Source organism: Hipposideros armiger, unplaced genomic scaffold (assembly GCF_001890085.2).
Source record: "Hipposideros armiger isolate ML-2016 unplaced genomic scaffold, ASM189008v1 scaffold_51, whole genome shotgun sequence".
Lineage (NCBI taxonomy): Eukaryota > Metazoa > Chordata > Mammalia > Chiroptera > Hipposideridae > Hipposideros > Hipposideros armiger.
The window spans coordinates 540,773-556,880 of NW_017731401.1; the positions used below are offsets into that span (position 1 = coordinate 540,773).

At 41.7% G+C, this 16,108-nt stretch overlaps 1 protein-coding gene across 2 annotated transcripts in view; it reads right to left on the reverse strand.

Annotated features, from left to right (window-relative positions):
• The window catches only part of CUNH12orf56 (chromosome unknown C12orf56 homolog), a 76,303-nt gene that overhangs the window by 35,619 nt on the left and 24,576 nt on the right, over positions 1–16,108 (reverse strand). For both annotated transcript variants that reach the window (XM_019640540.1, XM_019640539.1), the window contains exons 2-3: positions 14,360–14,519; positions 8,904–8,976 (exon numbers count right to left, since the gene is read on the reverse strand). In XM_019640540.1, the coding sequence (XP_019496085.1) occupies positions 8,904–8,976; positions 14,360–14,519 (233 nt within the window). The remainder of the gene's footprint in view (positions 1–8,903; positions 8,977–14,359; positions 14,520–16,108) is intronic.

The following is a 16,108-nucleotide window of genomic DNA, read 5'->3' on the forward strand; positions in this document are numbered from 1 at the left end:
AAAAATTGTCCAATCTGAACAACATAGAGAATAAAGATTGAAGAAAAAAATGAAATATGAAAAGATCTAATATTCATGTCTTCAGAATCCTACAAGGAGAGGAGAGAGGGTGTAATGCATAAAAAATATTTGAAGGAATAATGACTGAAAACTCTCCAAATTTGGCAAAAGACATAAACTTACAGGTTCTAGAAACTCAATGAATCCTAAACAAGATAAACTCAAAGAATTCCACACCAGACACGTCATAATCAAACTGCTGAAAATAATAAAAACAATTAAGAGATACTTTGAATGACAATAAATGTAAAAATACATATGACTCAGCTAAAGCATATTTTAGAGAACATTTATAGCTGTTGTTGCCTCTGAGCCTTGTTTAAATTCTATGGAGAACATTGATTTTTTTTTTTTAATCAGGCAATCAACTGCTCTATGCATTCTGTTCAGGATGTTTACGTACATTCAGAGGGAAAGGTGAGGTCAAGTGTGCTTACTCCATCTTGACCAGAATCAAAACCTTGAATTCATTATATCAAAATTAAAATTCTATTCAGTAAAAGATATTACATAGCCGAAGCTAATAGGTAGCTGACAAAACGGGAGGAGATATTTTTTTATGTCTAAAACCAATAAGTGGATTAATACATAAAATGTACAAAGCAATTCTGCTCCTGAGTATATATTCCAGGGAAATTTTCACACAGTCCATAAAGGGAGGAAGGAAAGAGGAAAAAGGAAGAGGAAGGTAAGAATAAAGAGGTGGAAGAGAGGGAGGAGGAAAAGAATGAACTCTACCCCAATGCTCAATAAATAGTTTTTGAATTTTTATAAATATATGACTGAGCAATGAATATTTGTTAATAATGATAAGCTATGAGCAAATTGTGTGCTATTTATATAGCTATTTAATGGTTTCAGAGTCAATTTTGAGAACTATCAAGAACAGCTTATTAAACAAACAGCTGTTGGAAGCCTTGAATCCTTTTTCCTGAGTTTCTAACCATTCTGGATTAGTATACTTACATAGATAGTCTATTTACATAACAGAGGACTCGGTCCTCTCATAGAACTCAACAACCCATTACATAAGAAATTCTTAGAAAACTAATAGAGATGACACCTCATGCCAAATGACTGCACAACAGCATTAAGAATTTTTAAATACTATAGTTTTATTAGTTAGAGTAGAAAAGAGGAAAGTTATTCTGTCCCAAGGCTTGATCAAGGATTATGAAGTGCTGAATAGATTATTGCTCAGTGACTGGCTTACTGATAACCAGCAGTAACAAAAGAACTAAGTTTTAATAAGGACACACTAAGTGCCACACACAGATTCCGCGCTTTACCTGTACCTGCTTTAGCCTTCACACATCATCCCTGTGGGATAGGTACTAGTGTGAGCCCCACCCCACCCATAAGGAGTGAAGCCTTGGGAAGAGTACCAGCCCAAGGCAGAGTCAGGATCTGAACTCAGCCAGCGTGGTTATGGAGCCTGCCTGTTGACTCCGCAGAGAGGAGTAACACAACTCCTTTTCTCTACCTTCTGTCTTCTGAGAGAAAACTAGAAGGTTCACCTTCTTGGTTCTTTTTTTTCCCTCCTTCTATTTTGCTAATGATGTACCATTAAGTCAAGCACATTCTTATTTCATAAGGATGCCAAGCTGGTCAGCTCTGATTCTGTTTATTCAACAGTTCAGTTTCTCCAGAAATTCACCCCTCTACCTGCCATGCACGGTGGTTAGAGAATCTGCTTGTACATTTTCACTAGCTAAGGATTAGTAGAGGCTCTAGATAAAGGTAAACTCAGATCCAAAAACCCACCTGAATGGGTTTGGGCCTAGCAGATCTGGACGGAGAGCTGAGCAGGATCCCTATTTCTTTTCCTCTTGGATTATTCAAGGTGAACCAAATTACATTTCTATAAATCTTACACTGTGACAGCACTGTCAAAGTGCTCTATTTATCTCAATCTCCCTCTGTGTTTCTGAACACTCACAAGCAATAGGCAATCTTTTTCCCCCCAGCTTTAGAGAAGTCTTAAGTAGGTCACAATATACTTTTCCTACAAGAACATTTTGGTGAGACATCTATTTGGGTTTTCTCCTGTAAAATGCCTGAGTACAGGGAACTATCCACTAATGAAGAGCTACACTAAAGATAGACCAACTTGTATCCTGAATCTCATTATCAGAGATCACTAGTCCATTTTCTATCCCTTAGGTGTTAAAAGGCCTGTTGTTTACTATTACCCTGAAAAGTAATGTAAGTCTGATGTCCCAAGATAACTGCATTCTTCTTATGACCTGCAGCTTCTCATAATTAGGCCTAAAACTTTACACCTCGAGGTGTTTCAAAGCTCTGTACATGATCACACTCTGTAGTCCTCTAATTAGTGTTTTCTACCCAGCATGCTTTCTGTTTACACTTTTCTACTCAAATGTTTAATTATAGAGATGACAGTGCTAGAAAACAATGGGGTAGTAAACCTAGTTCCCTCCTCACTCCTTTTATTTGGAAATCTCTCCCCCCTTCCACACATGGAGAACACAGAAGCTGTCATGTTTGTCAAGACCCTGACCTCTTAACTATGGTGGATACTTTTTCAGCAGTGAGTCATTTATTCCAGGTAGGCCATCAGAGAACTTCCCAGGATTTTTTAAATTGATGGAAGAAAGTCTGTGAGTTACCCTCTGTCTAGTGATGGAAGCTGTAAAAAGTGAATTTAATACAGTTGGTGACTTTGCTGTCCCATGGGGGACACTGTGTTCAGTGAGAGAAAACGAAGCTGAGCCACAAACATCAGAAGAGACAAAGCTCTAGGTAGGCCTAAATCCCAGCTTCATTCTTACTGTTCCTGCACGCCTGTGGTGCAGCTTCTAACTTGCAGGTTTTGCTCACCATTGCTCATCAAAAATTGAACACAGAGCCCAGCAATTAGAGTATGCCAGATTAGATAGATAGATAGATAATAGATATTTGTATCTATATTTATACCCATCTGTTGAATGAATGTTGAATTACATGAGTTGCCTCTTTTAACCTAAGTTGGACTTCTGCCACTTTTAACAGAGTTGTAACTCCCACAATAACCTAAATCAATTACTGCAAATACTAATTAGAAATCCCTTTTTATTTTTCTAAATTGGAAGGACATGATGAAACTACCAGAGTCGTCTAGAAAAATTGGGGCATTACATGCCAACATATGCAATGAAGACTACTGAGTTTGAGAGCATGTGGACGGCTGTCACCACCACTGCCTCTCTCTCCACATTACCAGTTCTGAAGGCCATGTTAGGAATGTCACGTAGTGCCCTGCGCCAGTGAGGCTGAGATGCCTCCTCCCGGAAGCTAATCATTTACAGCACTCAGGGCAGCAATGGAAGTGCATCAACCCCTTCAAATCATGGTTTGTTATTACATAGATTTAGATTAAATCACACTCCCCAAAGTCCATGTAATGCAAGTCAGGCTAGGTTAGAAAGAACATGACTAATCACTCAACAAATACAAGCACCTACTATGTACCAGCACTGGGCCAACCACAAGAAATATATAAGTGTTCAAGAATACAGAGGTCCCTGCCCTCATGTAGCTTACGTTCTAGTGGAAGACAGACAGTAAACAATCAACATGTAGTTATACTTTATGAAAGCACTATGAAATAGAGTGCTCTGATAAAGAAACCTTGTATATGTCTGCTGGAGGGCGGTAGACTGGGCAAGCAAGAAAGACGTCTCTGAAATGTGGGCATCTCTCTGAGATGCGGGCATTGAAGCTAAGACCTGAAGGATGAGAGTTAGCCATGTGTGAAAAGCTGTGTTAAGAGAGGAAAAAAGGTGCAGAGGCCTGAGCTGGAAGAAGCTTGGGGTGCTCTAGTCAGGGTGGTGAGCAGGGGGTGAAGTGACATGAGATGAAGCTGGAGAGATGAGCAAGGATCACAACTTGCATGGTTGTCTAGACGTATAAATAGTTTTTTTGTTTTTTAAGATTTTTTTTTAAATTGGGGAATTGGGGGAGGGGAACAGTGTTGGGGAATCGGGGAAGGGGAACAGATAAGTTGCTGTCCTTTTGTTCTTTAGTCTAGTTGTAGAGGACATCACTTCATTGGCCCATTTTGGTATGATCACTGCTCTCTTCCCGGGTGAGGCAGATCAGTTGCCAGCTTCTGGATGGCTGCTCACGCTGGCTGCTGGCTACACACGGTAGCCCATGGCAACCCACTGCAGCAGGGGCTGCAGCCTACGCCGTCGCAGGCGACTCACGGCAGCCCAGCTCCAGGTCATGCTGTTGTTCACCATCTTAACTGCAGAGGGTGCAGCATCACTGGCCCTAATGTGGGATCCGAACCTGGGCCCTGCTTCTCAGAGCTGACGTCCCAAGACAACTCTTAACCAACACGCCACTCGGCCGGCCCTAAATAGTTTTATTTTCTGTGCAGTGTGATGCCACTGAAAGGTTTTAAGCAAGAAAGGGGCATTTGGAAAAGATCACTTTGGCTTTAGGGTGTGATGGATTCAGGAGGGGCAGAGAGATACCGTCTTACTCTGTATGAGCTGCTGTAACAAAATGCCATAGACTGGGTAACTTATAAACAAAAGGAAATGTATTGCTCACAGTTCTGGAGGCTGCAAGTCCAACATCATGGTTGCCTTCTGGTGAGGAACCTCTTCCTGGGTCAGAGTCAGCACCTTCTCACTGTGTCATCAAGTGGTGGAAGGGGCGAGTGACCTCCCTGGAGCCTCTTTTATAAGGGCACTAATCCTATTCATGAGGGCTCCACCCTCATGATGAAAGCACCCCCAAAGGCTCTGCCTTCTAATACCATCACCTTTGGAGGTTAGAATTTCAGCATATGAATTTGTGGGGTGGGGCACCAACATTCAGACCACAGCAGGTACGAAGAACAGAGGTGAGGAGGGTAGTTAAAGGTATTGCAAGCCCAGGTGGGAGATGATGGTGGCTTGTACTGGGGTATTGGCAGTGGAGACAGAGAAAAATTGATGGATTAGAGACATATTATGTGTGTAAACTCAAGAGTCTCAATAATCCAGGAGTAAACTGACTACCAAGCCCAGGAACTCCTAAACTGTGGTAGCTAGCTAACAGAATCATCTAGGGAGCTACCAAAACCCGATCGCTGAGTCCCATCCCTAAAGTTTAGGATTCAGTAGTCTGGGGTAGAGCTCAGGAGGCTGAAATCTCCGTGAGCCCTTGAGAGATTCTGATACAAGGCCAGGCTGGAAAAACCCATGGATTTTTACCATTATTCCAAGTTGACTTTATTCCCACACTCAAGATGCTTTGGGCTGTCTCCTCACATGGCCCAGCCAGCACGTGTTAAGAGCATAAACTCATCTCAAAGCAGTAACATATTAGGAAGTGGCAACAGTGCTGCTCATTCAAGAGAGTTCAAGCCCCACAGCCAGTCTATCCTCCAACAGCAGGAGTGTTTGGGGAATTGAGCTGTCCTATTCAATCAACTCTCTAACCTTGTTTTGGATACTTTGTTAAGCACGTTTTCTAAAAGTGTGGTTTCAGCTTCTTGTAAACAGCAGAATAGTAGGCATATGTGAACCTTTGACGATTGGGGTGCTTCTGAGCTTCAGGATTTTTGTTATTCTAGTCTGGAACTGGAGTTGGTGAGTTGAATTTGCCTAAAACAGCAGGCTTCCAAAGGCAGAGGCCAAGGGGAAGAGGCTTTAGTGCCCCTGACGCCCTAGGATCTCCAGTCACAGTCCCCCAACCCTCACCCCCACCCCCAGCGAGCCACCACACATACACACTATGTAAAAGCAGTGCATTTGTGCTACCAAAACAGGGTTTCAAGCCACTCCAAATAAGCTTGCATTCTAAGTAAATTGAAACCCCTCATTCCCCCTCTTGCTGCCCTCTTTCATAGAATCTCTGTTACAGAAATTCTGGAACCATCACTGGCTCCAGGAAGGATCTGATACCAAACCAGATCCTCTTCCATATATACTGATATAAACTTAAAATTCTACTGGTTTTATTCTGCTTCAGGCCAAGATGGACTAATAGGGACTCCATATACCTCCCACCCAAAATAACCAAAAACTGGAAAAATATATGAAAAAACCCCCCAGCTTTTAAGACACTGGACATCAAACAACAAAGGCAATGAGCTCTGAGAGGTGGGAAACAGGGTGGGAACTAGCGTTTGCCCCAGCTGACTGCCATGGTGCAGGGAGGCGGTGATAGATACTGATTGTGGGGATGGTTTCATGGGTGTGTACATATGAAAAAAAAAATGCATCAAATTGTACACTTTAAATATTGCAGTTTATTGTTTGTCAATTATACCTTAAAAAAAAGCTGTTCAAACAAAATTCTACTCAGCAAGCTCTCCTTGATTCTGGCTTTGATGCCTATTAAAATGGAAATCCCAGTGAAGGGGGAACCATTTTAAATTTGTATTATTAAGTTATCGCACTGGTGCCAATAAAAACCCATGTGCAGAATTCTATAAGGAAAGCAAGGAAGCTTAACTCGCGAAGGTCGAAGGTTGGGGTGAGGCCTGCACAGAGAAGGGGAAAGAGCATAGGACAGGGAAATGCAAACAAACTTGTCCAGGGCGTCCCCAGCTAGAAACAGCAGGGGTGGTTTCACTGGGAATGCACGGTGCTGTTTTTCAGTTGCCAGGATACAAGGGGAGTGTTACCGGGAGTATTTAGTGGGCAAGAGCCAGAGAAGCTCAGGTCCCACGCTGTGGGACCATGCTGCACAACACGGAAGGGCCCCCCACAAAATGCCAATAGCACCCCAGTGAGAATCCCTAGTGGAAGGAATTCGGTTCTACAGGCTGTTGGTGCCTTCCCCAATCCTAGCATTTTAAAGGGGTCTCGGTGTGCATCCTGAGCTGTAGTTTGCAATGCAAAACAGAACACTTACCAGTCATACCCTGTCTTAGCCAGCAAGTTTTTGTGATGTTGCAGCTTCAAATACATATAATCAGAACCTCCAAAGCCTTGAGGACCCTGACAGGAATACAGGGACCATTTTTAAAGCTAACTCCTTCAACCCTAAAAATCTTTAAGAAAATTACAGATACCGTAGCCAACTTTCCATCCATTTTCTTTTCCAAAATAGTTGGTTGTGAAGTTAAAATTCTGTAAAGCAAATTGGTGATGTGTTCCCAGGAGAAAAAAGAATCATGCTAAACAACAAGAAAACTTGATTTTGGTGCGAAAGGAAGTTTTATAATAATGAAATTTAGATTCAGAAGAGCCCTTGTAGATAATCTTGATCAAGCAGTGAGAAAAGGTGAGGGTAAGAGAAAGTGCAGTGGACAAAGGCCCCTTCTCAGCAACCTAAGTTGTTGCACAGCTGGATCACCACAGGCTCAGTGGATACTCCTCACTGAGGAGTTTGCTTTCCCTTTACAGCATTTTGCAGTGTTTTCCTAAGTTGGCTGTTTCCCCCATGCTATGACCTGTCTTTCAGAGCCCCAACCCACGTTAATTTTCCTCATGCTCTCAGAATCCTATGCTCCCCTCTTATCTTCTAACATGTAGATGCTTAAAGTGTGTAACAATCATACTTTGAGTTATACAGCAGAGGAAACTCCTTTTTAAATCTATACCCAGACTTTTTTCCCACCTTACAGACTGAAATTTCACCTGCCCAATGAACTTCACCCCTAGACGAAGCCCAATAGGACTTGAAGCTTAACCTGCCTGCACCAGTATTGGGCTTGGTCCGTCCTGATGTGCTTCCTTCTGTGAAAGGCATCTCCCTAGAGTCACCTCAGCTTGAAACCACAGTGGTTTCTCTCTCCATCTCTCTCACATTCAATCCATTGACAGTCTTGTAGATTCTACCTCTGAAACATCTCCCCCATCCATCCCTTCTTTATTCCCACGACTATTAGCCCAATTCAGAATCTCATTACTGCCCACCAATCTTCAGCCTCTCGCTGCTTCCATCCGCTTTAAGCACAACTGTCAGATTATTTTCTGTAATAGTGATTTTCAGCATTCTCCTCCACACATTCAACAGTTTTCTTGTATCTATAAAATGACATGCAAAATCTTCGGGATTTTTAAGACCTTCCAAAACAAGGGCCAAATATTACTTTTGAACCTTATATTTAGGTTCTTTGTTTTTTTTTTTTTTTTTAGCTGAGCCATCCTGCCACCTGTTGGTAGCGCAGCAGCTGCTCAGCTCGGGCCGGGCCTCGAACTGGTGACCCTTCGCCAGTTGCTCAGAGCTCGCACTCTTGAGCAAACTCTTAACCAACTGAGCCACTCGGCCGGCCTCTAGGTTCTATTTTTAAATCACACTAGACTGTGTACCTTTCCTAATACATATTCCAATTTTTCCTGCCTCAATCTTAGCTTCTAACTGTTTCCTCTAACTGCAATAAATATCCCCATCTCCATGCGCCATTTTCCTTTCCCAACTGTCACTGGGCATCTTGACTTTTCCCCACAACTGAATATAATCCTTCTCCTCTTTAAATCTCTAGGACAGCTTGCTCGAAGTCATTTACATAGCATTGTACTTTGTATTATCTTTATTCATGCAAATATCATATATCCTGGTTAGAATCAATTTCTCAAAGATAGGAACTATGCTATACTTATCTTTGTATTCATTACACAGAACAAGAGCTCAATAAATGTTTATGAATTTTAATCAATTATTTATGTCATGGCATTTATATATTCTGTTGAAAAATTATACTTTACTAGTTAACTGGATTTGAATTTAAAGCAAGTTCTCTCAAAATACCTTCTTTATTATTACGTTTATGAGATAAACAGAATTCAGTCCAAAGTCATTAGTAGAGAAACAGCATTTAAAAAAACCAAAAAAATTGAAAGATAAAATAAGTTTTGGTCAGCAAGTTAAAAACATACTCCAAACAAAAATCTCACCCGAGAGAGGATTTATTCAGGTTTCTAGTCTCTTTGCCTCTCCAAAATAAAGGGCCATTATGCTCTTCCTTCACTAAAAGAAAAGGGAAAAAAAAGTTGATCATTATTATCATAATTTGATTACACTTATGAAGAAGATTTAGTCACATGTACTGATTTGATGAGTGTTCATAAATTTTCACAGAAAATTACAAGTACAAAATTATAAGCTGGACAGCATGATGAAACAAAAAGAGCTTTGGCTTTGACATTAAAACACATGATCAAGTTCAGACTCTTAAAAAGTATACACTTTACAAGTTACTTTATTGCTCTGGCCTCAGGGTCTTCATTTGCAAAAATGAGGATGATAATTCTGTGAAGGAAAATGAGATGAAGTGTATAAACATGACTCACATGATGCCTGGCAGAGGAAGCTGCAATAAACATTAACTGAATTTCAAGTAAAACTCAAAGAACCAGTCAAAACTTACATCAAGAAAACTGTCATGTCCTCCCCATCATGTGAGTATATTTTGTTTGTCTATGTGGAGGGATAAATAATAATCGTATTTAATAAGTATCATGAACAGCACCCACATTTACACTTCCATAAGCTACTGCAAGAGGCCAGCGTTAGCAACACATCCTGACCTCCAGTAGAAGCTCAGAGTTCCCGGTCTAACCACCTCCGCATCCTTGCAGAAGAACGGCTGTGAGTTAGGGATGCCCAAACCATCCAGAGAGCAAAGGAAAAGAGGGAAAGCTCTTGTTCCCACACAGAATTTCTTTTGGGGATTTCCCAGCTCTTTTAGCTGCTTCTTTTCTTGGTTTACTTGCTTCCCTTTCCTCCTCTCTCCCTTCTTTTTTCAGTTTGTTTTTCTTTTGAGGTTAAATTTACATAAAATGAACTGCAAAATCTTCAGTGTACTTTCACTGAGTTTGACACATTTCCTCTTGAACTGCTCTGTGAAACTCCTCTTACTCCCACAGGTCTGAGAGAAGCTTGAGGTACCTCCATGCTTGGGAGAAAACCCCCCTCACATTAGAGGACCAAAGACGATGCCAGATGGCATCTATAGCAAGATGGAGAGTGTGCCCCATTAAGGCTTGCTCTGGTCTAGGCAGAAGAGGTCAACACAGCCCCCCTGAAGTGCAGCCCAGCTCATCAGAATTGGAAACCACCTAGGGATTTGAGGCAAAAGGCCTGATGATAAAAAGTGTTCAGGAGGGGCAGCCGGTTAGCTCAATTGGTTAGAGCACAGCCATAACACCAAGGTTGCCGGTTCGATCCTGGCATGGGCCACTGAGCTGCACCCTCCACAACTAGATTGAAACAACTACTTGACTTGGAGCTGATGGGTCCTGGAAAAACACACTGTTCCCAATTTTAAAAAAAAAAAAGTGTTCAGGAACCTGCAGTCAGGAACGTGCAGCAGCAGGAGATAACTGTTGGAGTGGTCAAGGTGTAATGGTTATTTTGTGTTCCCAGCTATCTTCCTTCTTTGAGAAATTGTCCTCTTCCTATAGTTACCACAAATTCCCCCCTCTTTAAAAAAAGAGACTGCTCCTCCCATGAAAATAATGATCATTAAGCTTCAGTGCTCCTCACTTGTAGGAGTTCCTTCCAAAGTCTTCAGAGAGGATTCAACCATGCATTCACATGGTCAAATGTTTTTCTAAAATATGCAAAGGGAAGACATTTCAATCACAATCATTTAACATCACAGGCTTTTCCCACTTCAATTTTTCTTGGTCTCACTTCCCCTCTTGGGAGTGGCCATAGACACTTTATGTTTGTGGTTTCTTCTGCCCAGATTTCTTCAGTGTTGAGTCATTGTATTTGGTCCTTTAAGTCTTTTCTTAAAGAGGCTCTGCAAGTTGTATTGTTTTGGTCACCACAAAACCTGGATCCACCTCTGCCTCTGCCATAGCTGACTGGTCTAGGGGTAGACTTCTGATCCAAGTTGAGCTAATCGGTGTCTCCCCATAGATTCATGACGTTTGGACCTGGGAGGCAGAGCGAGGAGTCTTTGAAGCTCACTGGACCCTAGAAGAAGGTCCCCCGCAGGCCATGAAGGCCCGAGAACAAGCTCCTGGTTTCTGATCTTCCACTATTTGGCTTTTCTCTTCCTCTTTGGAGTCCCTAAGAGATTCCAAAATCCTTCCAATGAATTTCCTTTGGCATTAAGTTAGGAAGAATCAGTGTTTTCTACTTGTGAGCTATGAACCTTTCACTAATACATAAGTATCGATATTTAAGACCCCAATCATCACAGACACTTCTAATAGTAGGCATATCACAAATATAGGCACTAAATGTGATAGAAATAAGGCCTTTGATTACTGCTGGAATTCAGTAGAACACAGCACTTGCGGCCCAGAGGTCAGACAGGGTTGAGCCTCTCTCTTGCTTCAAGACCTCCTATTACAGAATGCCTAGGAGGGGAACCACAGGGGTCCGGGGTACACAGCAATACCTAACCCAGGGAACAAGCAGCTTGGAGGAAAACAGGAAACAGAGCACATCACTGCTGGAAAGGGGGAATGTTTCTGTCCTCTAATGTGTGCTATGTATGACTCCTTGTGGCAGTGGCCGTTTTGTTTTCAAAAGTCCTTGCGTAAAAGTGCGAGATGGTACCTTCAGAGAGGAAAGTAAAAAACAGGTGGGGAAAGCTGTAATTCTTAGGAATAACCATGCACATGAGCACAAGGTAAGTTTTTAAAAAAAACTCTTCACTGCTTTTAACATAATTTTCAAAGTTTCTAGGAATTTAAATTTCATAAATGTCTACCTGTAATTGGCTTCTTTAATGTGTGTTTTTGTATTCTTTTTTTTTTCCTTAAAGATTTTTATTGGGGAATTGGGGGATGGGAACAGCGCTGGGGAATTGGGGGAAGGGGAACATACAAGTTTCTGTCGTTTTGTTCTTCAGTCTAGTTGTGAAGGACATTACTTCACTGGCCCAAGTTGGCACCATCATTGCGCTCTTCCAGGGTGAGGCAGATCAGTCGCCGGCTTCAGGACGGCCACTCACGGTGGCTGCTGGCCGCTCACGCTGGCTGCTGGCCGCTCACCCTGGCTGCTGGCTACACACGGTAGCCCATGGCAACCTAATGCATCAGGGGCTGCAGCCTACACCGTCGCCCGGCGACTCATGGCAGCCCAGCTCCAGGTTTAGCTGTTGTTCAGTATCTTAGCTGTAGAGGGCAGTGTCACTGGCCCTCATATGTGGGATCTGAACCGGGGCCCTCTGGCTTCCCAAGCCAGCTCTTAACCAATGCGCCACTCGGCTGGCCCTGTGTTTTTGTATTCTTATACGTGTTGGAAGGGGGAAAAAAAGCCAAGAATAATTATGCTTGTGGACAAGGATAAATATGCATTTAAGGCAACCAACACCAGTTAGATATCCTAATTAGTGTGAAAAGAGACCTGGTGAGCACCCAGGGATCTAATAAGTCTGCTAATTACAACAGCTTCTACAAACAGTTGCCATGCCATGGAGTGTCAGCATGGAAAAGTGCTCCTCCGTGACAGGGTACAAACACCAAACAATCTTCTCACACTTTGTAGCTATTCAATGCAGGAAGACACTCAGAGCCCGACTTGGAGTGAAGTCTAGTGAAGAGTGAATGGGCCGGTACGGGCTAGTCTAGCTACGCTGGGCAGATGGCAGAAGCGGAAGGGCTGATCCAGTAGCCACCTTGGACCTCACGCTTTTCTTCTCCTTCTATGCCACAGATGAGATCTCAACAGCTGACTGCTTTCCTGCTGTGTGCCCAGCCCTGTCCACATAATTTCATGTAATACAACAACCCTGTGATGCTGATAACAGAGATGAGGAAACTGAGGCTCACAGAGGCTCAGTGACTTGTAGAAGGTCACACAACCAGGAAAAGTAAGAGCCAGGATTCAGATCTGGGCTCAGCTGAGTCCAAAGCCCGTGCTCTTTTTCTCTACTGTTTTCACCAACTCCCCATTATAGGGACTGATACCCTAAAGCCTCCTTTATACACATGTACAGTTCGAAACAATGAGCGCAAAGACAACAAGCGCGAAAAAGCGGGAAATGCAAGTAAAAAAAAACTACAACCACTGTATAAGACGCTCCCAGTTTTTAGACCCCAAATTTTTCAAACAAGGGTGCGTCTTATGGGGAAATATGGAAACTATCCAGAGTTTCCCTTAAGCCAGGATCGCAATTGATCCAGTTACCCCCTGCACTTCTTCAGGTTTTTCATTAAAATCTGGTTGTTTAAGATTATTAAAACCAAACAAGGACTGACCATATGGAATCCAGATGCTAACTAATGGTTTTTTATTTTTTTTAACCAGTATTTAATGAACATCCTCTTTCTGTCTTTTTCTGTTTTTCTTTCCCTTACTTCCTTCCCTCTCTCCCTCATTTCTTTCTGTTCTTTTCTTCCTTTCTTTCCTTTCTACATATCCTTCCTTATTCTTGGCAATCTGTGCCCTGGCATTGTGCTGCTGATAATGGATTGGTCAGCTCACGCGCAATGTAAAGAACATGATCTTCTCAGTATCTCGATAATCAGGGAATCGCAAACCATCATGGAAAGACAGCTCATACCTGTTAGGATGACTGCCTGTTATAAAAATGCCAAAAGATAACAAGTGTTGACAAGTATGTGCACTGTTGGTAGGAATGTAAATTGGTACAGCCATTCTGGAAATCAGTATGGAGGTTCCTCAAAAAATTAAAACTACCATATGATTCAGCAATCCTGCTTCTGGGAATATATCCAAAGGAAATAAAATTACTATCTCAAAGAGATATCTGCACCCGCATGTTCACAGCAGCATTATTTGTAGTAGCCAAGAGGTGGAAACAACCCAAGTGTCTGGCAACAGATGAATGGATAAAGAAAATGTACACACACACACACACACACACACACACCAATATTATTCAGTCTTAATAAAAGAAGGAAATCCTGCCATTTGTAACAACATGGATAAACCTGGATGACATTATGCAAAATGAAATAAACCAGGCATGGAAAGATAAATACTGCATAATCTCACTCATGTGGAATCTAAAACAGGAGAACTCATAGTAACAGAGAGTAGAATGGTAGTTACCAAGGACTGGGGTGTGGGGGAAGGAGGTAGATGTTGGATAAAGGGAACAAATTCTCAGTTATAAGATAAGCTCTGGAAACCAAAATGTACAGCATGATGACTGTAGTTAATGTACTGCATACGTGAAATTTGCAAAGAAAGTAGATCTCAAGTGTTGTCACCACACACACACACAGAGAGAAAGGTATGTGAGGTGATGGATATCTTAATTAGTCTGATTGTGGTAATCATTGACAATGTATACATATATCAAAACATCACACTGTATACCTTAAATATATACAATTTTTATTTGTCAGTCAAACCTCAGTAAAGCTGGGGAGGAAAAAAAAAGAAACGTATCTTTTCATGTGTCACTTTAAGAAATACATACCTTTTTTGTTGTTAGCCTTGGCATGATGAAATGGAAATAAAAATTTACTGACACCTTTTGATTTTTCACACTCTTTTTTCAAAGCGGTTGTATAGATGATACGAATGTGTTGGTTGGTTTCTCTATGTTGTGGACTCAAAAATTCTGGGTAATCATCAATCTGAAAAAAAAAAAATTAATTGAGGGCTGGCCGAGTGGCGCATTGGTTAAGAGCTGGCTTGGAACGCCAGCTCTGAGCAGCAGGGCCTGGGTTCGGATCCCACATGAGGGCCAGTGACACTGCCCTCTACAGCGAAGATGGTGAACAACAGCTCGACCTGGAGCTGGGCTGCCGTGAGTCATCGGCGACGGAATAGGCTACAGCCCCTGCTGCAGTGGGCTGCCATAAGCTACTGTGTGTGGCCGGCAGCCAGTGTGAGCAGCCAGCAGCTGGTGTGAGCTGCCAATAGCCGCCATGAGTGGCCATCCAGAGGTCGGCGACCGATCTGCCTCGCCCGGGAAGAGCGCAATGATAATACCAACATGGACCAGTGAAGCAACGTCCTCCACAGCTAGACTGAAGAACACAAGGACAGCAATTTTTCTGTTCCCCTTCCCTTGATTCCCCAGTGCTGTTCCCCACCAATTCCCCAATAAAATCTTTTTAAAAAATTAATTGAGCCAACTAAAGACAAATAATACAACTGCTTATCTATTTGGGATAAGAAATTCCCCAGTTTAGGGCAAGTTTAAACTGCATTCTTTCTTTTTCTTTTTTTTTTCCCTGGGAAACATTTCCTCTTCTTGCTGTTAGGGTTCCCTGTTCCTCCTCTATTTGTTTTAGTCCTTACTAAAAATGTGCTCAGCAACAGAACCCAAGAAACTATTTACACTATAGGACTGCTAACCAAATAGTAACAGTGTTTTTGTTTGTTAAAATATTTCTCTCCCCACTTCCATTTTGAAAGAAAGATTAAAAAAAAAAAAAGGTCTCAAAAGTGTATAATTAATTGGGTTTAAAAGTAGAGTTTTTTGATGTAGGAGGCAATGTACATTTGTAGGAACAGCCTACAACGAGTCCTTGAATACAGACATCTAGGTTTGAATTGTTGGAAGTTTCCTACTCCTATTAGCTTTCTCTTCTCTCCAAAGTGCTCCATTTTCTATTCTTGATTAAAAAGGGAAAAGGTCTCAAAAAATACCTTTCCTAGGGGGCCCCTGAAAAAATATCATAAAGATTTGCTCTTTTAACTTATAAACAGAGAAATGCTTGAAATAATTAAATTTATTTTGTCTATTTGCTATTGTAAATTTCACGGGAAGAATTGTCCAATCAGAAGAGATGCTCAGCCTTGCTTAGGTTAAATTTGCATAGATAAAATAGTATAAATATTTCAGAAATCTTATATTTTATGGGAAGTCCCTGAAGATTTGTCAGTGCCCTTCCTGTCCTTGATACATTTTTATTTATCAGTCTTGGTGGTGCTTGGCCTGATCATGTTAGACAACAGCAGTATAATGTTATCAGTCATAATTTCAGATATTATGTAAAATGTGGACTTGGTGATAGCCTTGTTTTTAATGTGAATGTACCACCTTCTGGACCATGAATTTTCAATGGGGAATTATGTCAGTCTTACCTACGCAGTCTGTAAAAAGTAGAGACTTCTTCAGACTTCCTGAATTTCTTTATTTGCTGTTCTTGGTTTATAGTTGGTACATTCTTGGTATTACACACACACACACACACATACACACACACACACACAC